This window comes from Penicilliopsis zonata (genome assembly GCF_001890105.1).
Source record: "Penicilliopsis zonata CBS 506.65 unplaced genomic scaffold ASPZOscaffold_5, whole genome shotgun sequence".
Lineage (NCBI taxonomy): Eukaryota > Fungi > Ascomycota > Eurotiomycetes > Eurotiales > Aspergillaceae > Penicilliopsis > Penicilliopsis zonata.
Genome location: NW_019208915.1, coordinates 1611369 through 1637076, shown reverse-complemented (window position 1 = coordinate 1637076; position 25708 = coordinate 1611369). Strand labels below are relative to the sequence as shown.

The following is a 25708-nucleotide window of genomic DNA, read 5'->3' as shown; positions in this document are numbered from 1 at the left end:
TAATCTACTAACTTCTGCAGTGACCTTCTAGTAGCTAGAAGGTCATTATTAGCCCTTACTAAAAAGCCTAGAAAACACCACAGGTATATGGGTGGAAAGAGAACCCTGTGAACTCATAGATTGGGCTGCATCGGGCCAAAGCCTGACCTGTCAAGTCTAATAAGTCTAGTTTCTTACTTAGTCATATGTTTACTTTTTTAAGCTTGCCCACCTTCCCCCCTCACCTTCAAACACAGAGCTGATACTAGTTCAACATTCCCCCATGTAATAAGTCACCATGTTCCGCAATAAACCAGTGGACAAGCTACAGAAAATTTTTCAAAGTGAATACCTTGATCATGATGCTGAGGAGAAGTTGGCAAGAGCCTGGGCGCAGGTGGAGAAATACATGCGGATGCTTCTTAAGAAAGAGCTGGAAGACAGGTATATAGATGGAATGGATATAAATGATATGATCCAGGTGGCCATTTCTGCCGAAACTCGGAAAAACCGTGGTCTCATCAAAGCGGTTGACAGATTCTGTGAGGTTGTGACCACATTGGGCAGCACAGTTGCAGATGGGGCATCTACTGTAAGTTATCTTGTCTTTGGCAACGCGTGTGGCTAAACAAAATCAAAACAGGCTTTTCCTCCAGTAACACCTTGCTTCGCGGGGCTTGCCCTCGTGTTGAACAGTGCAAAGGAATATGCAGATATTCTTGGTGAGCTGGAAGGGTTGCTGCAGAAATGCATCACAGGAATCGACAATCTGCGTGGTATGAATATGAACCCCCAACTCGCTACAAAAGTCCAGAGACATCTGGCCCTGTTTGTTAGCATATGCTGTGAGTGGGAAAGAATTTGGAAGAGCCGTACCTACCGTCTTAAGACCACCTTCAAGTCGATCATCTTGAACGAGAACCTGGTTCAGGACTTGACTAAGCAGTTGGACGAGGTGACTGCTGACCGGAAGGACTTGATCTTGAACCAAGTACACGCCAAGACGTATCTGGACGCCGAAAAGAAGGAATGGCGCAAGGCTATCGCTCAAGCACTCTCTTTCAATCCCGAGGATCTGAACCAGAAAGAGGAGCCGATAAGGAGCTGTCTTGGGTTGGTCTACAAGAAACCATTGCTAGGCACGGGCACTTGGATCCCACACCAAGAGGCATTCCAGGCCTGAAAAGAAGGTCCGCATTCAGTGCTACTTCTCACTGGCAATGATAGAGAGGGAAAGACCTTTGCGATGGCCAATGTCGTCGAACATTTACAGTCCGCCCGTCTCCCGAGATTCGTCCTATCATACTTTGATCCTGGCAAGTCACTCTCTTCGGCCGACAACGACAGCATCCTCAGTCAGATCATCCGGAGCCTGATTTGGCAATATTCCAATGTTCACCCTCCCATAGCACGCTCAATGGTGGAGATAATCAACAGGACGAAGTTTGTGACCAGCCTGGATCTCTGGAAGAACCTTGTCGTGGAAAACGAGACAAGGAAGATGAGCAACCACACGCTTTATATCCTCATTGACGATTCCTTTCTGGCGGAAGGCAGTGATCCCTTGCTACCTTTACTTCATTCTGCTCAGGGTCCGGAAAAAAGCCATAAGATCAAATTCTTAATAACCTCAACTCCTAGACGGCAGCAACGCTTACTGGAGGCTGGCATGAAGATCAAGGCCATAAACATTGCTTTGCACAGCCAGGTGGACATTGAAACATATGTCAAGGCCCACCTGAGCCGAATGGAGTCTCTGGCGGATACTTCAAACAGCATTGTGATGAGCTATCGGAACCGGATTGTTACCGAGCTATGTGTTAAAAGTCGAGGCAATTGGACTACCGTCAGCAATATACTGGATCTCATCCGACGGCAAAGTCGCAGCCCTGGAGCAATTGATGGGATCCTGAGAGTACTAGACAAACAAGCTTCTACATCCAGCCTCATTCTTCGCCAACTGGAGCGAGATTTGAGCGACGATGAAGTTCTTGAGGTGGACACTGTCATCACCTGGATAACCGCCGGGCTCCGACCCCTGACGCCGGAAGAAATCAACACAGTGGTGTTGATTTCCAGGGGAAACCGGTGGTTTGACGATTTCTCATCTCGAATGAAACGGTACCCGATTTTTGATACCAACCAGGTGGGAGAAGTGGGTTGGCGATCGCCAGACATTGAGGCCCTTCTCCCTATCCACCAGTTCCGCAGCACAGCCCAGAAAGATGTCGATCCTGTGTTGGACACAGAAATCAATATTATCACTCATTCTCTCCGCAACATTTGCCCCGAGCCACTGTTCGAAAAATATGAATTCGGGCGTTTCCTGGAGGAAAAGCGCCGTCATGGCCCTCGCGCCCAACACCAGCCCCGAATTTACATTGACAAAGTTAACGGGAATCCTCATATTGCGCTGGTGTGCTTACAAGCACTCATTAATGGATCTGAGACATCATCATTGGTATATTATGCGGGGCAGTACCTCCTGCAGCATTTGGCACGCACTGATCTTGATCATGTCGATCCAGCTTTGAAATCGCAGGTGAAGAGACTACTCGCAGAGCTCTTCATCAGTGAGACAGCCATGATGACCTTCTTCTGCATCTCCAGGGACATAGCCAACGATGCAGTATGGAGCAACGGTCACGGTATCGGGCAGAGAAGGTGGCTAGAGGCCATCCGGAAAGAATGGCTATACAGCGATCTTGGCTGCACGGAGCTCTCTCGATGGTTCAAGGACGGGCCTCCGGCGACTCCAGGGCTGAGTGAGAGCGCTCTCAAGATTATCACAGCGTTTGCCAACGGTCAGGCAAATCGATATGACTTGCTCTACGATACGGCACTGAAGTTGATCTCACTGGACACTGTCCGCATGGGAAACTTTAACCTGCCCGTCCGGTCGACAACTATCTGTTTCCTAGTAGGACTTCAAGCTCGAGTAAGTGCATTCATGGTCTTATGTGGCAGGCGTTCAAAGCTAACATAGAGGAGAACTCTGGAAAGCACATAGAAAATGATGATCTTGTGGACCTCAACGATGTCTCCTTGGATGACTTATTGAGGGTCGAGCGACGGATGCTTGAGGTCTATCAGGACACGTACTCAACGTTCATTCCGTTCTTCAACGTCTTCATGAGCACCCTTTTTTTCTTTTTTGGCGAAAAGGCCCAGGATCGCAGTGAAGAAGCCAAAAGATCATTTGCAGATGCGAGCAGGGAGCGTCTCCACCGAGCTCAGGATGCTGCACCTACTGATGACATCCGCATCATGGTGAGTATGGCTATTGTGGAGAACAGCCCAGAGATGTCTATCCCTCTGATGGAAGGTTATGTTGAAATGATTGAGAATGAGGGTGTGGAGGGTATTGAAAAGACCAAGCTGATGATTTATTGCTCGTCACTGATGGGCTTGGCAAGGGAATACTGGAAACAAGCCCCCGATAAACGGGAAAAGGCAAGACATTTCTATCAAAGGGGGGTGAGGATGGGGCTTTATGGCACGAAATCCTATCTATCAACTATGGTGATGCAGTATATTGATGATAAAGATTGGCCTGGGATAATTGCCATTTTTGACATCGTCAACTCCAGTCACAAAACATGGGAGCGTGGAACGATGCCCTGGTTTATTAGACCTCTCATAGCACCTGGCACCCACCTTGCTATGATCCAGGCGGCCATTCAGAGCGGAAACATGGCATCAATCTTCAGCATTCACGATACACTTTTGCAGCTCGCTGAGGAGGAGCAAGATACAGATGCTGTTTTTGGACTAAGACGAACGTATGGTTTGATCCTCCACGGAATCGGGTCCAGCCTCAACACGGAAAGATATTCGGAACGCGCCATTGGAATGCTGGAACGAGCCCTGGGCGGCCCTGTCCCGGTACAGAGAGGCTTATATCAAGTCTCTGGAGAGGACGTTGGTATCGTCATCAGTACATTAGCCGAGCTCTACTTTCAGCAGCATGTGAACAACAACAAGGACAGAGTCTGGAGTGACAAGCTGGAGAGACTGGTAGAAGATCATGATACAACCAAAAACCCGCCCGCTGCGAGATGCCTGGCAGCATATTACATGAGACATCGACAAATATCCAAGGCCAGGGAAGCAGTGCAGGAGCTTGTTCGGATGGGCTTGGAAATGCTTTCGGATCACGACCCTTCAAATGACCGCCTAGCGTTCCAGCTTCTTTTCACAGCCATGAGCCCTCTGGATGAAAGTGAGAGAGTAGCTTCAATTGCAAAGGTCCAATGCCTTATTGCTAGAGAGAAGTGGACGGCCGCTGGCAGCACTACTAGCCATATTGCTAGTGATGCAACCTGCAATGAGGAAAACAACAGGGCCGAAGGGCCTAAGATAGAGATTGCGCCTCAACCCTCATCTCATGGCCATGTGGACTACATCTGCCACAAGTGCCAAGGGCCCGGGTGTATTTCTTCAGGAATGTGGATGGCCACAAATGGCGTAAAGGACATTTTTTGGGATGCTGTCTGCTACAAGAAACTGCAGCAGATACCATCCGCCCTGAAGTCATGGGAGGAATGGAGGTTTACTGAGGTCACAAAGATGGAGATGGATGAGCTTCCAAACACTCTTATCCCTGTTGGGTCACAGACTATATTATTGAAGGAATGGAAGAAGAGATTAAGGGAGGCATACTGCAGTGGCACAGAGGTTATGGATGCATCACCTAATACTTAGGAAGAGTGCAGTACCGGGTTGAATAGGCAGGCATATACTAGATAGTTAATGGCTATATAACACCACTATTCTAGATGAAATTGTTTAGATACCTAAGTGTAATGGATGGGCCGTCCTTAAGTTGAAACCAACTATAGTAGGCTATGGTATACCCTTAATGAACTGGTTGAAGGCTAGATGAGGAACTATATTTAATAACCTATATCATCTAGGCAAATGAAATCAGCCATGATGGATGAGATTGAACCTTATAGGTATAATAGGCTTAGTGTATAGTTACCATACTTAACCCCTCATGTCGAAAATGAAAAAGTAAGGAGACTCCCTTCAGCACATCACTCTATTTAGCTCATGTTATATTCAACCCTTCTTCGTCTAGGCGCAGTATGATTTACGATTTCTTATGGGAAAGCCGCAAGCGAAATGCTCTTACCTGCCTTTAATATTAATTGGGGTAATTGGGGTTTGGCTGCTTGCTCCATATTTTATGTATTTAGAGACCCTAAAATAGTGAATCAGGGAGTTGCCTCTAGGGTGAGGATCTCTTGTTAAGTAAACTCCTTTAGTTTATATGGTTGAATTTTCTAGTCCTCTAGTAACTTTAAACACTAGACTAAAGGTCTTATAGCATCCCAGGCGGTTGGCTTTCTATATCTCCATTGGGCACTAACGGTTCACTATTCTTGCAAAATTACCGCTTGGTGACCAAGGGCTATCCTAGGTTTACCTTTTTGGGAGTTTCACCAGACTTGTAGTGGAGAGAGCAATACTTCTAATGATACATCTTTATAATTAGCATCTATGTAAGATTAGTACTCAATATCCCACACGGTCAAATATTTCTTATTGATAATTTGCTCTTTTGGAGGTCGTATTCCAGTGCATGATGATGGTATTCAACCTGCTCATAGTCGTATGCTTGCCTTTTATCATAATCGAGCGATTCATTCTCAGGGATAGGCTTCTCGTCCAATGCCGGTTTGATATCATAAGCCGCATCCCCATTGAACCCCTGCTCGTCACATTCAAATGTATTATGTGGAGGCTTCTCGTCATATGCTGGCACCATATCATAAGCTGCATCCTCCTTATCGAACGTCTTCTCATCACAGCCAGATGAATTGTATCCATCTTTATGGCTGTATGCAGGCTTCTCAGAAGAAGCCACCTCATTCTCCTCGTCCGAGTCCTCTAGCAGCGCCTGCTCTCTCAGTGTCAGCTTTGGCCCTGAGATCGCATCCTTGTGGTCTGCCTGCTGTCCCAGCGCCTGCTCAAGATCCCACATCGCCTTTTCGAGCTGCGCGGTGGAATCTTCCACTTCCTCCTGGCTCGGCAGATTCATGATCAGCAGGTACAGGACGTCCTTATTGAAGGTCTTGACGTTTGGATTTCCTGCTATCGCTGTTATGCCCGACTTCTGCCTGTTTTTTCGCTCCTTGACAGCCCTTCCCACGTTGATAGCACTGTGGATTGGCCCAAAGGCGCCCTTGCAGTTCGGGGGTTCCAAGCCAATCAGCTGGTATTTCTTCCGTCGGATTGACGCCTTTCGCGCACGCCACACGTTTGTATCGATTTTGCCGCCTGTAACCAGCGAGGCCAGGGAGCCGCTGTTGGCTGGGTGCTCTGGGTCATTATAGCGGGACTTGAAGCCTTCGCGCTCTGCCTCGGGGACCGCAAGTGCAGAGCCAAAATGCGCCGCTTCCTGTTCCATATGAGTGATTACACCAACGAGATCTTCATCGAGCCACGACGACATACAAATTCTGCCTGCGCCTTACGGTCAAAATAGTCCGTCACCCATGCGCTTGCACCCTTGAGTTTGGTCAATGTTGTATCGCCGGTGGTAGCCTGGGCAGCGGCGCGGTCTAGATGCGGAAATACTAAAGGCGCTGACTCTGGCAACTCAAGCCGGCCGCCTGTTTGGCTACTTGTCGAACGCAATCTGCGCAGGCCCTGCTTGTGCCTGGACGAGGCTGGATCCAGGTGGCTGTATCTGGCAGCGATGTGGTTGATGTTCTGCTTCCTAATCCTCACGAGGCCATCTGTGGCCGAAGTGTCGTCTCTGAAGGACATGACCATTGCGAATAGGCCCCGTGGCATAAACAGATCACGATTCACCCTGTTGAGGAAGCTGTTCGTCTTGTGCGTCTGGACCTCGCACGCGGCGCCCGCTGCGACTGACAGAACATTGTTGGTAACGTGAAAAGCCGCCTCGGGGAGGGAGCCGACCATGTTTGTGGCGACGTTAACCACGTCGACATTTTGAGAGGCCTGCAATTAGCAATCGGCGTAAACCGTCAAGAGAAGAATTACCTTGTTTTGCTGGTCAAGAGTGTCTAGGAACTGCATAAACACATCCGGACCGATCCCGCTCTCCTCCAATACAGGCGCATATGCACGCACAAAGCCCCGGTCCTTGTTTCCTGGTCGTCGCTGCGGGATAATGACTGGGACAGGCAGCTTCGGCACTGGGTTTGGCATTAAGCCCGCCATCTGTACCAACGCGAGCGTCGGATCCCCATTTACTGACTCCAAGTCGAATGCGGAGGTAGTGGCAGCCGTCGGTGTTAAAGCATCCGATTCATTTTCCGGTCGCATGCTCTCGCCCATCTCATCGAGCTCCCACGCAGCCTCATTCTCATCATATGAATCATAGCTCGCCGCCTCATCGCGCTCATCGACCGTGTGGTATGACGGCGGGCGACTGTTATAGACAGCTTTGTCGGTGGTTTCATATGTGACTTCGGAATAGCTTGGTAGCGGCGAAACAGACGGTTGAGAGGCGGTTTTCTTCCTGTCGCGCATCGCGTGGATCGCTTCGGAGGTGAAGCCGATGCCGGTGCTGAGCCGCTGGGCGAGGTTTACCATGGTGGTGATTGTGGAGGAAGATTCAAGATTCAATCAGTGTATTAGATATAAAACTGCATAAATAAATGAGGTGTGGGGAATAGGGATTGAGCTGGATTTAAAGAAATGTTCAGCTGGGGGTCTGATGGACATCCCTCCTTACTACATTGAGGAATTTAGATGTCAGCCTTGTGCTTGGAGACATATCAGCCAGTCATATTATCTAAATGAGATGACTAGAATTAAGTCTAGGCTCCACCTTCCCTATACTGCATAGTGCCATATGATCCATACGCGGTACTTACTCCATTCTATATTATTATGACGTCATCTTGCTGACTCTCAAATCACATAGCTCTGACAGTATATTATACTTACATAGGCGACATCAACCCTTTGCACAGCAGTGGCTGTGTCAGGGCGATTGCCAGTCCCCCAAGAGAAGAAGTATACGAGATGGAAGTCTTTAAGGTTCCTTTCCACATTGGCTTCTAGCCCACGCACAATTTCATTCAATAGCATTGTTTTACCCTTTCCAGGATCTCCCCTAATCTACAGCAGCTCCTTCTGGCCGTTCTGCCAGGCTATAAAGACTTAATATGTATTAGTAGAGAGAACTGGCCAGTACAAGTCTGGCAGCAGGAAATCCTTTTCTTATTAAAGAGACTCAATTATGGCCCTTATATCACCTTAAAAGCACGTCTTCATTATTTCGCTTCCTTAATAGAGATGTGCACTGTCGTTAACATCCAAAGATATAAATTCAGCTCTTAGATATTGCGCATTCTGGCGGTTTGACTGACTTTCAGCATTTTATGCCTTATTATTTACACCACTCTAGTCGCTGCGATTAGCTAGATTTCTCATAAACACTAGAACCTGGTTCTGGTATACTCAAGTAAACCTTGTATAGATTAAAGATTTGCGAGTCCAACCGGGAGGGAAAGTCTGGCGCAAGGGATCTTCCCCGTTGAGATCGTTTACTTGTAGTGGTGTCAGGAATCTTGAATACCATTTCATCTTGCCCACAATATTGGGAACAGCATCTTTCCTTGTAGTCATCTCTGTGATTTGCTCTGAGCAGACCTATATGTATTAGTACTGGAAGTATGATATATACTTATATTGACCATTATCTCGATGGCAATATGAACACTTATCTATAGCATAGCGGTCATAGGCTTAGGCAGACGGGCAAAACCACTAATATCATATCCCCCATTTTTCCGGCGCTGTTCGCGAGCTTTGCTATCTTTTACAGACCAGCCAGCCTATGATAGATAATCTATTCAGAGATTTTTTTATCTCTGCTCCTGTTTAGTGAGGTTTCTTCACCTGTTAGAGAAAGGTCTGTTTAAAAGAATATATCTATAGCTTTAAACCAGCTTCAGCTTGTCATATTTTTAGATAATTATAGGCTTTATTCTAGAGCAGCTTGGATAGGACATTAATTAGTGTTTTCTAGAGCCTAGAATCATCATTTCTTATTTCCTTAGACTGAGATTCACTAGTCCTTGACTCTTTATCTCTAGTCTGACAGGCTTAAACTCTACACCTAGTAAGTCTTTATCTTCTCGGCTCTACTATACCTAAGAGGAATTTTCTCCTAAGAATACGTTCTTCTCCCTAGTTATGACAATAGAATCCATAGTTAATACTGTACTTAATAAGTTACTTCAGGTAGAAAATAGTGAGGGAGGACTTAATGAGGCTGAAACCCAAGCACTGGCCATATATGCCATATAGGATAAAACACTCTACAGCCAGTATAAATAAACTTAGTTTTAAGAGATTGGCAGATACTGTTTCTCCTGGAGGAATGCACACCGGCCTGATGTACTCCGGCGGAGTGAGGGGAGTACGCCGAATCTACTCCTTTGCGGGGACTACACTGGATCTACTCCCTAATTGCTGTATTTACCTATAATATATCCACCTTTACAAGCAATACGTCTTATCCTTTCCTATCCATCACTTGCGTCTCTGCACCTAGTCTATGATTATATCTATGATTGCAACAGCTAGTTTCCCCTACGCCTTTCATCTATCTAATGTCTTATATTTACTATTTATACAGCCCTTGATGATTGGCCCTCTTAATATCCGTTGCAACAAAACAGCGTCTCCGGTAATATCCTTACTGTCTCTAGAGAAGGTTTCTACTTATTATTTCAGCAGAGAAGGTAAATTACTACAAGCATATCTTTATATATTCTACCGTATTTAAGACTACTTGATCATAGTCAAAAGCTCAAATGATTAGATATGAAAAAGATATAGGATTAGTATATAGGTCTTTTATTGATATATGGATGAAAATATCCAGATCGTCTCTGAGAGACACCCATTACACCTCATAATGATGTACTCCTTTTACGCCCCTGGGCTGTAGGGCCATTAATGCCGTCAACCAACCAGCCAAGGCGATGAAGTTTAATGCTCGATTGAATAGCACACAAGAAACCTGAACTCGGCTAACTCCATGGTATCCAAATGCTAGTTCAAGGCGCAAAATCCCTTGGTATCAAAACTAACACCAATCACTGGGCTAAACCCCTATGCCAGTCTACTTGAGCTTCACACTGGGCGTCTCTATTAGTCCACAACAAGCATCACGAGCCCAAGATCTGTCAGGACTGTATATTCTGTCGTAGCACTTGTTATATCTTCCGATGTAAGCGAGGACTTTTATTGGATCGCATAGACCGGTACGTCGGAGTGCGGAGAAGAGTCCCTTGGAATCTGGGGTACAGATTGCCGACAACCGAGACCCCACCGACAGGGCCCTTTGTGGGGTTCCCATGTGGTAGTATAAGATGGTCCAGGCCTGTCTACTATGGTTCTGTGTAAATTCATTAGAGTACTGCATTCATCATCCATTTTACCTCAACAATGGCAAGAATAGACGATGTGAAATCAGGGGCCGACCATGTCGAAGCAATCTCCGATGAGGTGCACGCCCACCTGCGCGTCGCAGCCGAGGAAGAACTAGGCAAAGGACAAAGTGTGTGGAAAGTCCTGATTCAGAATCCACGCGCCTTCTCGGTGGTCGTCGTTGTGCTGGTCAGTGGCCTCTATTCTTTTACCAGCACCCCTGACGCTCAGCATTGATCGGTTATTTTTCTAGGCGACCGCAATTCTCCAAGGCGCGGAGCTGAGCATGTCTGGCAGTATGCTGGGCTCCCAGGCCTTCTGCAAGGTGATGGGCGCCTGGGATGAGACCTCTCAGGCATATGTCGTCGCGGCTGGACACGTTTCTGCGTACGCATTTCCCCCAAGCAAATTAAATCAATCATTGATATTGACATCAGTATCAGTTGGAATGCAGGTGCTACACCTAGCCAGTTCTTTGGATATTATATGGCTGGAATCCTCAGCGACAGGTACGGCCGCAAGATGGTGATAATCGGGTCTATGGGCCTGATTGTTATCGGTGCCATCATTGAGACCGAGTCAATCAACTGGAAGATCTGGCTGCTCTCCAAAGTCGTCATGGGAATCGCCACTGGATCCATAATGGCGTCGTCTGCAACATATGTCGCCGAAGTCAGTCCCCGTGAGCTTCGTGGTGGCTGTTTGATCGGTTATCAATTCTTCAGTAAGATCGACTATAAACTTCTTCTACATATACGAATGCCAACTAATAACCAGCTAATCTTGGCAATCTCGTCGCTGCTATCGCCCTTGATCTATCTGCCAAAACCTGGTCCGACCCATCCAATCCTCTCCAATGGAAGATTCCCCTGTATATCATGATTGCCCTGCCAGTCGTCATGTCTGCCGCCGCCTTTGTGATGCTCGTCGAGTCTCCGTCCTGGCTCGTGATCAAGAATCGACTCCCCGATGCTATGAAATCGTTGCAATGGATCTATCCCTGGATGACGACGGATGATCTGGAGCTCGAGCTCGCCAAGCTCCAGTATACCGTTGACAAGGAACGGATGGAAAATGAAGCCGTAAGTTGAAATCTATCACTCTAGTCAGTTAATACACTTTGGGCCGTGATGCTGATCCGTATAGAACCGAGGGGAAAGCTGGCTTGCTTGTCTGCAAGGGAGCAATCTCCGCCGGACTGGCGTGGCCATGATCCCAGCCCTAGCATGGGTCCTGGCTGGTAATGTGGTGTTGATCCTCAGCGCCTACTTCTTCTCCCTGGCCGGCGAGAGTAACGCGCTGCAGTCCACGGTGATTGTCCAGTGCACTGGCATTGCCGTCAATCTGTTTGCGGCTATCTTGGTAGAAAACCAACGCATCGGCCGCTGGTTGATCCTGGTGGTCGGCCTGTTTATCCAGACCGGGGGGATGTTTATGATCGGGGCTGTGGGCGCTCGCTGGGGGTCAACAATTGCCGGGAATGCGGTTGCAGGGAATCTGGTCATCGCTGGCGTCGTTATCTCCAACATTGGCTGCCAGCTGGGTCCACAGGCAGTCAGCTTTCTGTATGCCTCGGAGTCTGGCAGCAGCCGCTTACGGGCTAAAACCACCTCGATCAGCATGTCAATTGGCAGTCTGGTCGGCCAATGCACCAGTATCCTTTTCCCCTTTATCCTGGAGGACTGGGGCACCCAGGTGGGCTTCTTCTTCGGTGGCTTTGGTGCCTTGTTTCTCATCATCTGTCTTGTCTGGGTGCCGGACTATACGGGGCGTTCTCACGCGCAGATTGATGAGCTCTATGCCCGCAAGATCCCTGCCAGGAAGTTTGCCTCGACTGATTGTACGGGCAACTATGGAAGCAATGTGCTACATGACGAGGTTTCCGCAACTGAGCCATAGCAGCATAAATTTAGCATATCTTAAGCATGTTAAGTACAAGTTGCATGGTGGATTTCGTGTAAGTGGACGGGTGCAGGATCTTGATCTCTACATTTAGTTGGCCTATATTTATAGTGGAATCGGTTATTGATAATCTCAATTTTATTCAGTAACCCTAAACCCTAAGTAAGATAAGACTCTTAAGCAAGGTAGGCAGTAGGTTATTTAATGGACAATCCTGAGACGACGTTTGAATGTGCGGGGCTTAGCAATAAAGACGTCTACTGGCTGTGGAACTGTAAAACTAAGATTATGAAGTTACCTTGGAGTTAACTCAGTATGATGTATCCATTTCCTGCCTTTTTCCTAATGCTATTCATAATGAATCAAAGCATTACTTGGGCTTTGCAGGAAATTCAATAGTTGACTGTATTTTTATTAACTAATACTCTAGTCAATCTATTTACACGGGTTGCCCCTCTTCCTTCGAACCGAGTTACGCGAGAACTTATAACTAACAGTTATCAGATAGTTATCCGCAACACCATTCACTCACAAATTATACAAAGAATGAGCCCTCATCTGTCGAGCAACGGGGTTACCCACCTTAAGGATGCCCTGGACAAACTGTCATCCAACTTCCCTGGGTGCTTTCTAACTGTGGTGTCTCCCACCGAGGTGATCTTCAATTACCAGACCGGCCCATTCGATGTCCTCCAGCGTGAAACGAGCCCTTCTGTCGATGGCAATACCATCATCTGGGCCAGCAGTGTGACTCGCTTTGTGGTTTCTTTCGGTAGGACATGGTGTTTAAAGTAACAACGCTCAAAGTTATGATGCTGACAGCCGAGCAGCCTATCTGCAACTGGTGGACCAAGGGCTCATCGCGTTGGACACTCCAATGAGCAAATTCTCGCCGGAGCTGGAATCCATCTCACGCCAGATCCTACGAGGCTTTGATGAACAGGGCGATCCCATCTTTGAGCCTTCTATCCGTGCAATCACTCTGCGCGATATGCTTAACGGGACGAGTGGATTTGATGCTGAGTATGGAGCTATTATCAAGCAATGGAAAGCCATTCCGGGCCACGAAAAAGGCTTCATCAACACCTGCAAGGCAGTGAGTGGATATGGGACCTCCCAACACTAAACGCTCAACCATTGATCACTTACTTCTTTATAGGAGAGCCTCATTCACACGCCTCCGACCGGCCAGCCAGGTGAAGTGTGGAAGTACGGATCCAGCAACGAGTAAGTGGGCGAGAATCTTTTCTTTCCTATATTCTCTTGACCATTTAGCTGGCTTTCGCTTCTCTTCCCCCGAATCGCCCACCAGGAGTTGGAGGAGTATCTCCAGGAACACGTCTTTCGTCCCCTGGCCATTCAAACGGCCTCTTTCTATCCCCACGACGATCCCAACCTGGTTGGACGCATCATGCCACTGCGATGGATCACAAGGACGGATTCAGATGGGAAACACGAGTTTGAGCCTTGGACAGGCCAACAGGGGAGCCATTTCCTGCCCACAGGGTCAGTCTAGCCAGTATCATCCTATACTACACAATACCATACTTACTCATCACAGACGAGCCAACATTGAATATCCCACCGGCGGAGCTGCCCTGTATGCCTCTCCAGCCGATATCGCAACTCTGCTACAGAACGTGCTCGCTGGCCATCTGGGTGTTTCAGAGAACTTTACCCCCCTGCTCAAGCCTGAAACATATCGTCTTCTTCTCTCTCCCGATCTGGAGGGGCCACAGGTCATCGGGGTGGACGATATGCTCAACGCGTACTTTCATTTCCTTGAGGAGGAAAAGGACATCTTCCTCACTACAGACGATGTTAGTGTCACTCTGGGTAGCGTACCGATGATAGTTGGCAAGGAGCGCAAGGGGGGTTGGGGGAGACGCCCTGGATCCGCTGGATGGGGGGGAGCAGCCGGAACAGATGTAAGTTTTTTCGTCCTCAGGGCTTGCGGTTTTTTTGTAAGTTGACTAACTGGCTAGTTTTATATCGACCCTGCTACCGGGATTGCGGTTGTCTTTTCTACTCAATTGTTGCCTGGTAGTGGGCCAGTCGTCAAGGGGTCCAAGAAGATCATTGAAAGAGCGCTTTTTGAGGCTTTAGAGCAGAAATAGATCAGTATAGATATAGAATAAATATATTCAGTGAACTAGGCTACATCTACTGAGAATAGTATAATTTCCATAAATATAGGCGGTCATCTGAATACATCTATTTACATAAGATTATAGGCTGTGGACTTTGCTTGGGATATTGATTCCTTAGTTTATAAAGTAATAAAGTAATAAAAGAAATTTAATATTCAAATACCAAAGGCCACAAGTTATTAGCTAACATAATTCCTACACTTGAGGATCTGCGTTCGCTTCCAGTTGTCGCTCCGGTCGCCTGCGGAGCGAGCGGCCTCGGGTTGCTGAATCAGCATCATCAAGGTTGAAGATGTTTAATATCTTGATGGGCTATGTGAGTAGTGAATGAATATGTCCTGGTTGTGATTTAAAAAATATGCTAGACAAAGGCCCTGCAATGAGTACCTCTGACATCTCGGGGGAAGAGAGTCTGTCGGGTGCTATAGGAGATGAAGCCAAGCCAGCCAACATGAACAGACAATTCCTCAAACGGCTGGGGATATCTGTGGCGATTATTGCTGTTGTATTCTGGGGTAACCATGACCATAACTATCTCCGGCCCTATTCCCTGGAAACATGGCTAACCGCACAGGCAATGTGAGCTGGTTACTGGGCAGTTACTTCCATGGCTCAGAGTACATGTACCGCGCCCAGATGCTTGTTGTGGACTATGATGGGTCTCTGGTTGGTCAGGCCCTCCTGGCAGCGGTTGATGATGCCAATGGACCAGTCAACAATCCAACCTATGTCGTCGCTTCGGCCAGGGAATACACCCTGCAGGAGGTGAAGCACGCAGTCTTCATAGGCCAATTCTGGGGCGCGATCTATGCCTCTGCCGATGCCACTGCCCAACTCAACGCGACACTGGCAGGGACAAACACCTCTGTATATGATGTGGATGCAGTGTATATGCTTTTTGGAAATAGTATGTACTTTGACTACCTTGTCATATTTTCGCATCTGACCATGCTAGGTGCCCGCTATACTGCCTTTTATCCCTCGGTCGTGCTCGACAACCTGGAAGCGATTGCCAATGCCGCCGCTGCATACTTCCGCCAGACTCTAGCGGGAGTATATTGGGAGGATGTTCTGACCAGAAACATATCCCAAGCACAGCTGGGCACATTTCTGAGGCCACTTGGGTATACATATGTCGATACCAGCTATGGATCATTTACCTTTGGCGACCGCACCACCTTCAACACCTTGATGATTGTGGTGGTAGTTCTTGCACAATTCTTCTTTCTTCTTGCTCTGAACAACCTCTCCAAGGCATGTGGCCGCTTCGCAGCCGTTTCCACTTGGGACTACTTCAAGTGGCGGCTGCCTCTCTCCCTGGGATGGGCGTGCTTCATGGGCATATGTCTCACGTCCTGGCAGATGATCTTCCGCGAGGGATACCCCATTAATGCTCGGCTATTTTGGGCTCTCTGGATCCTGTATACCGTCTTCTCGACCATTGTGTTTGACGTGCTTGATATCATCACTGCCTTTGTACCACAGCAGTATATCCCCTACTGCATGTTCACCTGGATGATTACAAATGTGTCGAGTGCTGGCAGTCCAGTTGAGCTATCGAATGCCTTCTACCACATCAGCTACTTCTTCCCCGCGCACTCCATGTGGCTGGCAGAGCAGCACATCTGGTCGCAGGGGGGTGCATATCCCCTTTCCCTCAGTCTGCCCATTCTAGCTGCCTGGTTGGTTGTTGTTAAAGTGTGCACCATCTTCACTGTGAAGCCTCGTCGCGGATATTAGATCAATAAAGGGCATATTAGGAATATAATCTAAATACTGTCTTATAGAACTATGCGGCATTCCTACATCATATAATCTAATAAGTCTAGGATTAACTATTGGACATGAGATGGTTGTGTTGGCATTGTACTACTGTTTAGGGTTAGGGTTAGGGTTTAGGTAGTTCGTGTCTACATCTAGAGCTAGCATCAAGTGTGGGGTATGCCCCACTTAGACTTGGGGGCTAGTATATTTATGGTTAGTACGGATAGAGGATTAGTAATATAATCTGCGGGGTAGCATGTCAAATCGGACTTGGCCGCTCTTCCTTCAAATATTTCTCTTCTCCAACATCCCGTAAGGCAATCCCCATGTACTCCCGCGACGATCAGCCATCTTACCGCCACTCCGGCTTGTATACACGCAGCAGGGCTAGACGTACAAGAACTGGTAAGCCTGGTAGATTTGGAAATGCCCATATTCTAACCCCTGGCAGGGTGTTTAACCTGCCGCACGAGAAAGGTGAGTTCATCGACAATCCTCTCCTAACCCAACCCTCAACCCTAAACCCTAAACCACCAGGTAAAATGTGATGAGGCGCCTGGCCGATGTCGGAACTGCGAACGGATCAACCTGGAGTGCAAGTGGCCTGAAGTGCAGCCAACCACTGCAAAAGCCCGCTCAAACAATTGTATGCCTTGAGTACTATATATTGAAGCTTCGCTCTACAGAAAAAGTCAAGTTAGATACTGATCATTATACAGCGTCTCGCCAGTCTCGCCAAGTGTCTTGTTGTGCGTGTCGCATTGCCCGATGTCGGTGCTCGCGAGAGCGTCCGGCGTGCTTTCACTGTCGCGACAGGGGCATCGTGTGCGATTATGAAGCCACGGGGGATGACCAGCAGCTGGCGCCGACAGTGGCTTTTGACGTAATGCCCAGTTCGACGGAACAGTCGCCCAACGAGGTGTTTATAGCCTCGCCAGATCACAGAGAAGCGAGCGTGATCGACCGCAATGACTATATTCCTCGAGCCGTGCTCGATGAGCATATCAATGCCTTCTTCCACTATGTCTACCCTGCCCAAGCCAACGCCTTTGTCCACCGGGGCACCCTGCTTCGCGATGTCCAGGCTGGCCAGGTCAACCGCGTGCTCATCCTGGCTCTCTGTGCCGTGGCCTCACGCTTTCTCCCCTCGAGCGACAGTTCGACTCTTCCTGTGCCCGATCCGCCCGTGGCGCAGAACTGGGCGCGTGAAGCCAAAGCAATGCTCCTGATCGGCGAGGAGATGACCACCAGCACCGTCGCCGCCGCGCTGCTGCTCGCCCGGTATGATATCCACGCCGGGCGGTTTGAGACGGCATGGATCCTGTCTTCGATAGCGTGTCGCACAGCGTTGGCCCTGGGATTGCACCGACAAGATGACAGCAACGATCAAGGCTTGACCTGGGTGGAACAGGAGACGCGGCGGAGGCTCTTCTGGGCATGCTACTGTCTGGACAGGATGATGTCGACGGGCGTGCCTGAATTCGGCCTCATCCGCACAGAACGCGTGCGCATCCAGCTCCCCTGCGAGGATCACTACTTTCTCTTCGGCGTTCCCTGCATCACACCCGTGCCCGATCTCGAGGGCGAGACAGAGCTGGGTGCCTCGGGCGAGGTTGGTTTGTTTGGTCATTATGTCCAGTTGACTGGTATCCGCCATATGATTCTAGAGTAAGACTGCCACCTACTGTCACTGTCAACTGGCTAACTGCCTTTCTAGATGCACTCGCCATCCAACTGATGAGACTCCTCCATGGGAAGAGAACTCGGTCTTTGCCCGGTGTCTGCGCAAAATCACTGCCTGGCGACGCACGCTTTTGCCTCAGTTCCAGCTCGTGGCAAATACTGTCTACGCACGACTTGCGCAGAACCAGCTCACAGCCACCGTCATGCTGCACGTCATGTACCACCAATGTATGCTTGATCTGCATCGTCTGGCTCTCCCAGGGTTCCCCGAGAGTCTCCCGCTGGCGACACTCGCCCAGGCGCCCCCAGGCTGGGTCCAGCATCATCGTAGCGAGTGTGTGGACCATGCACGCCGCATAGGGGGGATCTTTGATACTTTGGCCGGGTATATCTCTACCGACGACCTGATCCTGCTCGACACCAGCCTGCCCATCTATTTATTTGAAGCGATGCGTGTGCAGATCCAGTGGCTATTCATGTTGCCCTCTGAGGCCCGCGCAGAGGCTGTACCGCAGCTACAGAGTGAATGTGAGAAGTTGATGCCGTTTGTAGAACGGGCTGCCAAATATTTTCGCCAGGGACAGTGGTTGGTAAGTGTCTGAATCTTTCTGTTCATGGTTATATTATGCTGACTTTGCAGCTGAGGGAAATGCGCAAAATGCTTTCACGGCATGGAATTCCAATTAGAGGCCTCGAACCCAGCCAGAGGTATGCATCTTGTCCGTTTATCACTGTTCATTTAGGCTCATCAGCACTCAGCGAGACATCCGGCATCCAAACGCCTCACCACCCCTGGCGACGGCGAATCCACAATCTCAAGCACGATCCCAGAGAGGACGAACAGCCACCGGCTGTCCAAAACATTGGCCTTCAGGTATGGTTCCGCGTATTTATTGTATCGTAGATATATCCTGATCAAATAGTCGCCTCCCAGGCAGGAAAATGAGATGGATGCGGGACAGCTGGAGATCTCTGTTGGTCTTCTATGCCTCTATCTCGTATTACCTGATTCTAATCCACAGACTCACCCATTCAATGCGAACCGTCTTTCATTATCACCATTAATCAATGGGAGCGCGTTTGACAGAGAGATTGCACTTGGCCAGGACCACCAGGGCGACATCACACCGGACATCGGGAGTTTCATGACTCTTTTCGGTGGTTGGATGGCAGATGGGATGGAGGCGGGTGTTGGGAATCACATTGATTGAGTATGTCACCTCTTTATTCACATTTATCACTAACATTCTCTATTCTAAAGCTCTGTTCTAGAGCTCTACTCTACCACCCCCAGGCAGGCAACTTGTCTCCCCACACCTCCTCCTTGACCTTGGTCCACCCTTCAAGCGTCGAGATCTCCTTCCACCACCGGGCAACGTGTGGAAGGCTTCCATCGATGAGAGCAGGGGCCGAATCGGTCTGACGGTTAGTATTCTTGTGCACTTAAATGAAAACCCCAAACCCCAAACCCTAACATACCTGAATCATGGCGTCGCCAAATGGAAGATGGAACAGGTCGACAGCTGTGAGCTGATCGCCAGCTAGATACCGCGTCTTGGCCAGCATGCGGTTGTAGCCCTGCAGTCGGTGGGTGAGAGCACCCTGGGCCATCTTCAACACACCTTCGTTGACCGGTTCTCCTTTGCTGTACAATATTAGCATTATTCAACGTGCGCCATCGGATGATATAACGATACCCCTTCTTGAAAATAAGCTCGTAGGTGATCCGGGTAGCGAATGATTCAAAGTCGGCAAATTCCACTGAACACGCCGTTTCAAACTTGGCGAAAGCAACCAAATCATTCGTCGATGGCATCAGGGGAGACTGGAACTTGAGCAGGATATCTAATCATTAGTCCGGGCTTCAATCGGTTATAATTCACGAGTCTCACATTTAATAATCGCCCGACTCTCAAACAGCTCAATCCCTGCATCCGTGTCTTCAAGGTAAGGCAGCTGGCCAACAGGGTGGTGGTTCTGCAGCCAGTCTTCCGTCTTGATAATAGACCAGTCGGTGATGACGTTCAACTCGACCTCTATATTGTTATTATATATTCAACTAGCAGTGGAATACATATTAACTTACTATCCCGCAACCCAGCCTGCGACACCGCGCCGAGAATGCGTCGGGTGCACTAAAAGTCAGCTTAGAAGACGAGGATGTTATGGAGATACGAACAATGCTTGAAGGAGAGCCATGGATTATCAGAGTCATTTTGAGTAGGTTGGAAGATAGAAACTGTGAGATGTTTCTTTCAATGAGTTGGGGAAGGTGAGATTCTATAGAGTGCCCCCCCCCGCTCGCGTGGAAATACTGCGGGGACCCGGTCTAGCCGAGACCTCCGCAGCCGAGTCCGAGATTGGAGATTTGTTACTGTTGGACTCTTTGTAAAATCACTTTGTTAGATTAGACCTAACAGCTCAGTGCCACTGATCCCTAGTCCTAGTGGCCTCTTCATGCAGCGTTATAACCCGAGTTTAGAGTATCTATATAGCTGTCCTAGATTTATCGCAGCTTTCTGATCATAAAAGCAGTCCTGCAGCAGCTGACTTCACATATCAATATAAAAGGGCCAAGTAGCTATTATTTTTAGTTGAAGACTAATAAGCTGAATAGAAGTAAGCTCATAGAAGTAACTAGGTTGCATTAAAAAGTATTTTTCTAGTTATATTAATAGTTAACTATATTTTACTTTAAGCATAGTAATATAATATAATTTACTAAATCAAAATATTAAACAATGAAAAGTATAGTATAAAAGAGATGGCTTAGTTAATAGTCTAAGTGAATGCCCTATTAATATTATAGTTATTAACAACTTAGCCCTAGTAGAGATAAGTAGAATAATCCTAGGTATAAGACATTATAAATAATCTAGACAGGCACCTAGCTTTGTAAGACCAATAGCCCTAGCTAATCTATATAGAGTACTATAGATTATAGTAGTCATTCTAGACCCCTAGCCCTTTGCATAGATAATAGGGAATTGATTAAGGAATTAAATAGAATAGCCCTAGGAATCAAAGCAACAAGCAAAGAACTCCCCTAGGAATTAGGATTAATATGTAATTAGTGTAGAAATGAATATGGAATTAATTTGGACATTCAGGAATTCACATGGAAATACCCTCGTTATAAACCTAATTTCTAGATATAGACAGTGATAATATTTACTTTAAAAGACTAATAGAGGCTAGATTCAACAGGAGGCTTACTAGTAAGATTAACGGTCAATTAGAGATTTGTGAATCATATTAGTATTACTCACTCTGCAAATACAGGGCTGGCTAGAGTCATGGGATAAAGGATAACTAGCTATATCTCAAAGTAGCTGTAGGCTAGTCACAAAGATCCTCGCATTGCTCGAGGGCATAGTCACCACAGCCATTTTGACATCCCAACAACTCCGCACTGGTAGCGTAAAAGTTCTCGCAGTCGATCATGCAGTCGTAGTAGTATTCCTGGTAACACTTGAGCTCGTTGCCGCCCGGACAGTCCTTGGCGGTGGTGGTGGTCGCCGTCGTGGTGGTGGTGGTCTTGGATTTTGTCGTGGTGGTGGTGGTCTTGGTGGAGAGAACAGTGGAGGAGCCGTAGCAGATGGTAGAGGCTCCATCGATGTAATACACGACCAGCTCCGTCGCACACGCCACAACGTCGCCGGCTGCGTTGGTGATGGTGTACGGGTATGGATCGGTGGTTGTCGCCGTGGTGCCTGTCGTGGAGGTTGCCGTGTCGACCGTGGCAGTGGCGGCGGTCATCAGGAAGGTCAGTTCTGGTCCGAACAGCCCGTTGATCAGACTGGCCTCTTCTGTGGCCTGGGCTTCCAGCGCGGTGATCGCGTCGCTGGTGGTGATGTAGAGATCGCCCGTCATTGCCGTCACCATAGCGCCAACCTCGTACGACGCAGCGCTGCCTGAAGATGTTGAAGTCGTTGTCGAGGTCGAGCTGTCGTCGTCGTCACCACCACCACCACCACCGCTGCCGCTTCCGCTGCCGCTGCCGCTGCCGCTGCCGTCATCAATACCGAAGCCGGGAGGACAGAACGGACATCCCGAGATACAGAAGAATACACCTATTCAGTGTGAGAAGGGTCATTTTATACTTTAGTGGGAGGGTACACACAGCCAATGCCACAAGGGGCCTCAGTACACTTGGGACCTGAGCCACTGCTTTTGCTCGCGGCGACGACATGAGTCGTGCGCGTGTTGAGAATGGGATCTTCGGTCGAGGTGGTGGTGGTGGGATAGGGATGGGGAGTGACGGTCGTGGTCGAGGGGGCGAGGGTGGTGCCGCTGACGACGGTGGTAGTGCCGCCAAACACGCCTATCCATGAAGTGCTCGTGTATGTCAGGTTTCCGGACGAGAAGGTCGCCCCAGACACAGTGCTGGTTGTGCCTCCGACTACTGTTGTATTGCCTCCGACCGTTCTGCCAGAGTAGGGATTGTTAGAGTAGGAGTAGGGTTAGAGTAGGAGTAGGGTTAGAGCAGGGTAGGGTAGGGTTTAGGGTTAGGGCTTAGGGTTTAGGGTTGGCGCAGACTAGGGTTAGGGTAGGTAGGGTACTCACGGAGTATAGACGACTGTGAAAGGAGACGGCTCCACAGAGCTGGTCTGGTAGACAGTGCTCTGGCCGCTGGTGACGGTGACGTACCAGACCGGGATGGCAGTCGTAGTGACAGGGGCGATGGAGAGTTGGGTGGGCACCGAGTAGGTCGAGAACTGGTGATAGGTGACGACGCTGCCGTCGTAATAGGTGGTTGTCTCTGTCTCGGTGGCGCGCCAGGTGATGTGCGTGGCCCATGGGGGAAATGTGATGGTGGTGGTCGTCTCCAGGGGCAGGGGAGGCCAGATGAGCGTGCAGCCGGGGACTGCAGTGACGGAGGGGGTAGCCTCGGACCAGACGGTGGGATCAATAGAGATTTCACAGGCTGTGGTGGTGGTGGTGGTATTGGTACTGGTACTGCTGTTGGAAGAGGTGCCGTTGGTAAGATCGATTGCCCATTCGGCAGTGCCGAGGAAGTAGATGCCCTCATACAGCTCGGCACGGACGGACTTGATCTCGGCGTCCATGTAGCCCGCCCACTGCGTGTCATCCCAGACCATCACGTTCGAGTTGGAGTCGATGTCGATGTAGGCGTACACGGTCGTGTTCGCTGCAATGGCCGCCAGCTCGGCGTTGGAGATGTAGCCCGCCGTGTCGGTGCACTCGCCCGGGTCTGCCCCCGAGTCTGGCCCTGTAAAGTGGCAGTCGGCCGTGTAGCAGCCGGCTTCAGTCATCTGGAACGAGCGCGCGTAGTTGGCGACCCCCACCACCACCATGTTGGAGGGCACGCCGGCCTTGGTGATCATCGACAGCGAGCTCAGCGTCTCGGTCAGGTTGACGTGCGAGCGCAGACACCCTCCCGCCGGACACCCGGGATCCGTATAGGTGTTGTTATAGTCCCATTGGCCGTGCAGGTCATAGGTCATGAGCACGATGTAGTCGACCACTTCACTGATGGCCAGGATGGGGATCGCCTTCATGTACCAGTAGGACGAGGGCGCCGTGGTCGAGATGGTCTTGTCGGGCGTCGAACTCGCCATCTCCTCCGACAGCTCCAACAGGAACAGGAAGAAGTCCTCCGCGTCGGCTGTCGTGTCCGCAGGGATATCAGGGATGTCAGGCTCCCCCGGGTACTCCCAGTCCCAGTCCACGCCGTCCAGGTCGTACGCCTCGAGCAGGTCGATCGTGTTGGCGATGAGGGTGGCGCGGTTGTCGGCGCTCGACACGGCCTCGCGGAAGATGTCGTACGTGCTGGCGTCCGTGGAGAAGGACCAGCCGCCGACGGTGATGATGCGTTTGACGTCCGTCAGGGCGGCAAAGTCCTCCATCTGGTCGTCGATGTTGGTCAGATTGTACGACAAGTCCGCGTTGAGCGTCGCAAACGACATGTGGATGTGTGTATAGGCGCTGGTGTCGATCTCGGTGATCCACGGCTTGAGACAGGGGCGGTCCTGGTCAAAGCCCTCAAAGTAGCCGATCGTGAACGTCTCGCTGGGCGCAGCGCTCTCGATGATGTCTGTCCCGCAGTTGGAGATACACCCGTTGGTCCCGTTGGCGGCCGTCCCCGGCGCCCCCGTGCTCGAGTTGCTGGGCGTGCAGAACTCGGCCGTGATGCCGCATTGGCCCCAGATGTCGCAGCAGGCGTTGAGGGGACACTCGTTCAGGTCGCTCAGATCAGAGCCCTGCGGCGCAGTGGCAGTGCCGTTCACCTGCGGGCCACACACGGCGTTGGAGATCACGGCGGGCATGGGCGCATACCCGGTGCTGAGGCAGATGTACTCGTCCGCCAACAGGTCGTCGCAGCCCATCCAGCCCCAGGTGTCGGTGTTGTAGCTGTCGATCTCCGCGACGGTGATGTCGTACTCTGCCGCCAGCGCCGAGCAGGTATCCCCCGTCTGCACCAGGTATGTGTAGCAGTACCCGTCCGACTGCTCCGTGGGGGCATTGTCCGGCAGCGTGCCCGACGAGCAGCAGATATACTCGCCTACCGTGAGGTTCGAGCACAGCGAGGAGCTAGGGTTATAGTCCGCCAGCTCTGCCGCCGTGATCCCGCATTCAGCAGCCAGCGTTGCGCAGCTATCCCCCGACACGACCTGCTCGGTGGTGCATGTGGTTCGGCGGGTGAGTGTCTCGCCGTGGGAGCGCACATTGTAGCTATTGATCGTACTGTTGCTGACTGCAGTCGCCAAAGCACTGCTTCTCACGGCGGTACTACTGGCTTCAGTGGTACTCGGTTTGACAGTGGCATTCCTCACCACCGGCGCAGAGTAGGTGATGTTGCTCCACGAAGCAGTCTCGGACAAGTACGTGAGACATTTGCTGTCGCGCCACGTCTGCACGGCGACCTGGGCCTCGGCAAGGTCTGGAGTGATGATGATGCCCAGCGTGTATCGGCCGCTGAGATAGGTGCCACACAGCTGAACGGCCAGGGTGTCGCTGACGCCCTCGCTGGTGACCCTCTCGACGAGCGCCTCCACCACCGGCGCCAACAGGCCCTGTCGGTGTAGCCCGGAGCCTATATAGAGCCCGACAGCAGTGCCCCCGGAGTAGGCAAACGCCATGGTCTCGTTGCAGACGGACGACGGGCTCTGGCTCTCGTACGCCAGCAGCTGCTCCAGGGCCGCCAGGGCGTCTGTCTGGACAGCGGCCCCTGCAGACTCGCCCTCCCAGACGAGCTCCAGGCTGGTGGTCGTTTCGGACATGGTTTGGTTATGCTTTGGACAAGATGAAGATGAAGACGAAGAAGAAGAAGACGAGGAAGAGACAGTGAGGCCGGCGGTGCAGCTCCGGATGCTGACCTGGCCGTCAGAGCCGTCAAGCGCCGTGTAGAGGGCAAAGCTCAACAGCATCGTCTCGTCACAGCGGTCTGTCAGCGTGTCGACGCTGTGGTAGACCGGCCACGCAGAGGACGCCAGCCCTAAACTCACACAGCTCGCAGGGCAGGGGTCGCGGAGGAACTGCCACGAGCGCGAGGGGGTATAGTTGCCCGCCAGCACAGCGGCCTTGAGGCTGGCCAGATCGGTGGTCGCCTGGGACTGGGGCGCCGAACGGGTGCTGATGGGGTACATCTGGAGGTACTCCTGCAGCGCCTGAGAGGCCCCGATGCTTGCCAATGCCCCGGGGGCCATCGCGGCGAGACTCGCCAGGATGAACCACATGGTAGAGAGTAATGATTGAATGATGAAGATACTTATCAAGTAAAGGAATAAAGAGTGTAAGAAGATACTTATCAAGGGATAAAGAGTGTAAGAAGATGATAGCTT

The 25708-nt window shown here is 50.1% G+C and overlaps 9 protein-coding genes across 9 annotated transcripts; 6 read left to right on the top strand and 3 right to left on the bottom strand.

Annotated features, from left to right (window-relative positions):
• Positions 1-277: 277 nt before the first annotated feature.
• ASPZODRAFT_15501 (hypothetical protein) lies at positions 278-1162 on the top strand (the record flags this gene model as incomplete). The annotated part of the gene is made up of 3 exons (XM_022726161.1): positions 278-571; positions 623-811; positions 869-1162. 3 exons carry the CDS (start codon positions 278-280, stop codon positions 1160-1162), a joined length of 777 nt encoding a protein of 258 aa, XP_022582566.1.
• Positions 1163-1225: 63 nt separating this feature from the next.
• On the top strand, positions 1226-4683 carry ASPZODRAFT_15500 (hypothetical protein; the record flags this gene model as incomplete). The annotated part of the gene is made up of 2 exons (XM_022726160.1): positions 1226-2917; positions 2971-4683. The coding sequence occupies 2 exons, from the start codon at positions 1226-1228 to the stop codon at positions 4681-4683; spliced, it is 3405 nt and encodes a 1134-aa protein (XP_022582565.1).
• An 803-nt stretch (positions 4684-5486) lies between these two features.
• Positions 5487-7590, bottom strand: ASPZODRAFT_131696 (hypothetical protein). Its single transcript, XM_022722816.1, has 3 exons — positions 6997-7590; positions 6442-6954; positions 5487-6385 (listed from the first exon to the last, which is right to left on the bottom strand). The coding sequence occupies exons 1-3, from the start codon at positions 7549-7551 to the stop codon at positions 5516-5518; spliced, it is 1938 nt and encodes a 645-aa protein (XP_022582564.1). The 5' UTR covers positions 7552-7590; the 3' UTR covers positions 5487-5515.
• A 2832-nt stretch (positions 7591-10422) lies between these two features.
• Positions 10423-12303, top strand: ASPZODRAFT_15498 (hypothetical protein; the record flags this gene model as incomplete). The annotated part of the gene is made up of 5 exons (XM_022726158.1): positions 10423-10593; positions 10658-10791; positions 10848-11128; positions 11182-11486; positions 11551-12303. The coding sequence occupies 5 exons, from the start codon at positions 10423-10425 to the stop codon at positions 12301-12303; spliced, it is 1644 nt and encodes a 547-aa protein (XP_022582563.1).
• A 549-nt stretch (positions 12304-12852) lies between these two features.
• On the top strand, positions 12853-14465 carry ASPZODRAFT_166103 (hypothetical protein; the record flags this gene model as incomplete). The annotated part of the gene is made up of 6 exons (XM_022726738.1): positions 12853-13078; positions 13137-13402; positions 13466-13533; positions 13582-13812; positions 13868-14234; positions 14292-14465. The coding sequence occupies 6 exons, from the start codon at positions 12853-12855 to the stop codon at positions 14421-14423; spliced, it is 1290 nt and encodes a 429-aa protein (XP_022582562.1). The 3' UTR covers positions 14424-14465.
• Positions 14466-14835: 370 nt separating this feature from the next.
• Positions 14836-16196, top strand: ASPZODRAFT_15496 (hypothetical protein; the record flags this gene model as incomplete). Its single annotated transcript, XM_022726155.1, has 3 exons — positions 14836-14971; positions 15031-15363; positions 15412-16196. The coding sequence occupies 3 exons, from the start codon at positions 14836-14838 to the stop codon at positions 16194-16196; spliced, it is 1254 nt and encodes a 417-aa protein (XP_022582561.1).
• Positions 16197-16537: 341 nt separating this feature from the next.
• On the top strand, positions 16538-19326 carry ASPZODRAFT_24917 (hypothetical protein). Its single transcript, XM_022727980.1, has 9 exons — positions 16538-16625; positions 16672-16697; positions 16758-16866; positions 16940-17888; positions 17938-18493; positions 18544-18611; positions 18663-18777; positions 18827-18877; positions 18926-19326. The coding sequence occupies exons 1-9, from the start codon at positions 16547-16549 to the stop codon at positions 19112-19114; spliced, it is 2142 nt and encodes a 713-aa protein (XP_022582560.1). The 5' UTR covers positions 16538-16546; the 3' UTR covers positions 19115-19326.
• On the bottom strand, positions 19048-19730 carry ASPZODRAFT_131692 (hypothetical protein). Its single transcript, XM_022722815.1, has 3 exons — positions 19601-19730; positions 19176-19548; positions 19048-19114 (listed from the first exon to the last, which is right to left on the bottom strand). Exons 1-2 carry the CDS (start codon positions 19717-19719, stop codon positions 19374-19376), a joined length of 294 nt encoding a protein of 97 aa, XP_022582559.1. The 5' UTR covers positions 19720-19730; the 3' UTR covers positions 19048-19114; positions 19176-19373.
• Positions 19731-21242: 1512 nt separating this feature from the next.
• Positions 21243-25573, bottom strand: ASPZODRAFT_64191 (hypothetical protein; the record flags this gene model as incomplete). Its single annotated transcript, XM_022729212.1, has 5 exons — positions 21243-21536; positions 21786-21976; positions 22027-22331; positions 22470-24574; positions 24650-25573. 5 exons carry the CDS (start codon positions 25571-25573, stop codon positions 21243-21245), a joined length of 3819 nt encoding a protein of 1272 aa, XP_022582558.1.
• Positions 25574-25708: the final 135 nt, after the last annotated feature.

Coding starts and splice junctions, on each gene's coding strand:
- ASPZODRAFT_24917 (XM_022727980.1), top strand. CDS start 16,547: ATGTACTCCCGCGACGATCAGCCATCTTACCGCCACTCCGGCTTGTAT. Junction 18,494..18,543: donor TTCGCCAGGGACAGTGGTTG/GTAAGTGTCTGA, acceptor CTGACTTTGCAG/CTGAGGGAAATGCGCAAAAT. Junction 18,878..18,925: donor CGGGACAGCTGGAGATCTCT/GTTGGTCTTCTA, acceptor TCTAATCCACAG/ACTCACCCATTCAATGCGAA.
- ASPZODRAFT_131696 (XM_022722816.1), bottom strand. CDS start 7,551: ATGGTAAACCTCGCCCAGCGGCTCAGCACCGGCATCGGCTTCACCTCC. Junction 6,955..6,996: donor CTCTTGACCAGCAAAACAAG/GTAATTCTTCTC, acceptor TGCTAATTGCAG/GCCTCTCAAAATGTCGACGT. Junction 6,386..6,441: donor GTAAGGCGCAGGCAGAATTT/GTATGTCGTCGT, acceptor CATATGGAACAG/GAAGCGGCGCATTTTGGCTC.
- ASPZODRAFT_131692 (XM_022722815.1), bottom strand. CDS start 19,719: ATGCCATCGACGAATGATTTGGTTGCTTTCGCCAAGTTTGAAACGGCG. Junction 19,549..19,600: donor GAGCTTATTTTCAAGAAGGG/GTATCGTTATAT, acceptor AATATTGTACAG/CAAAGGAGAACCGGTCAACG.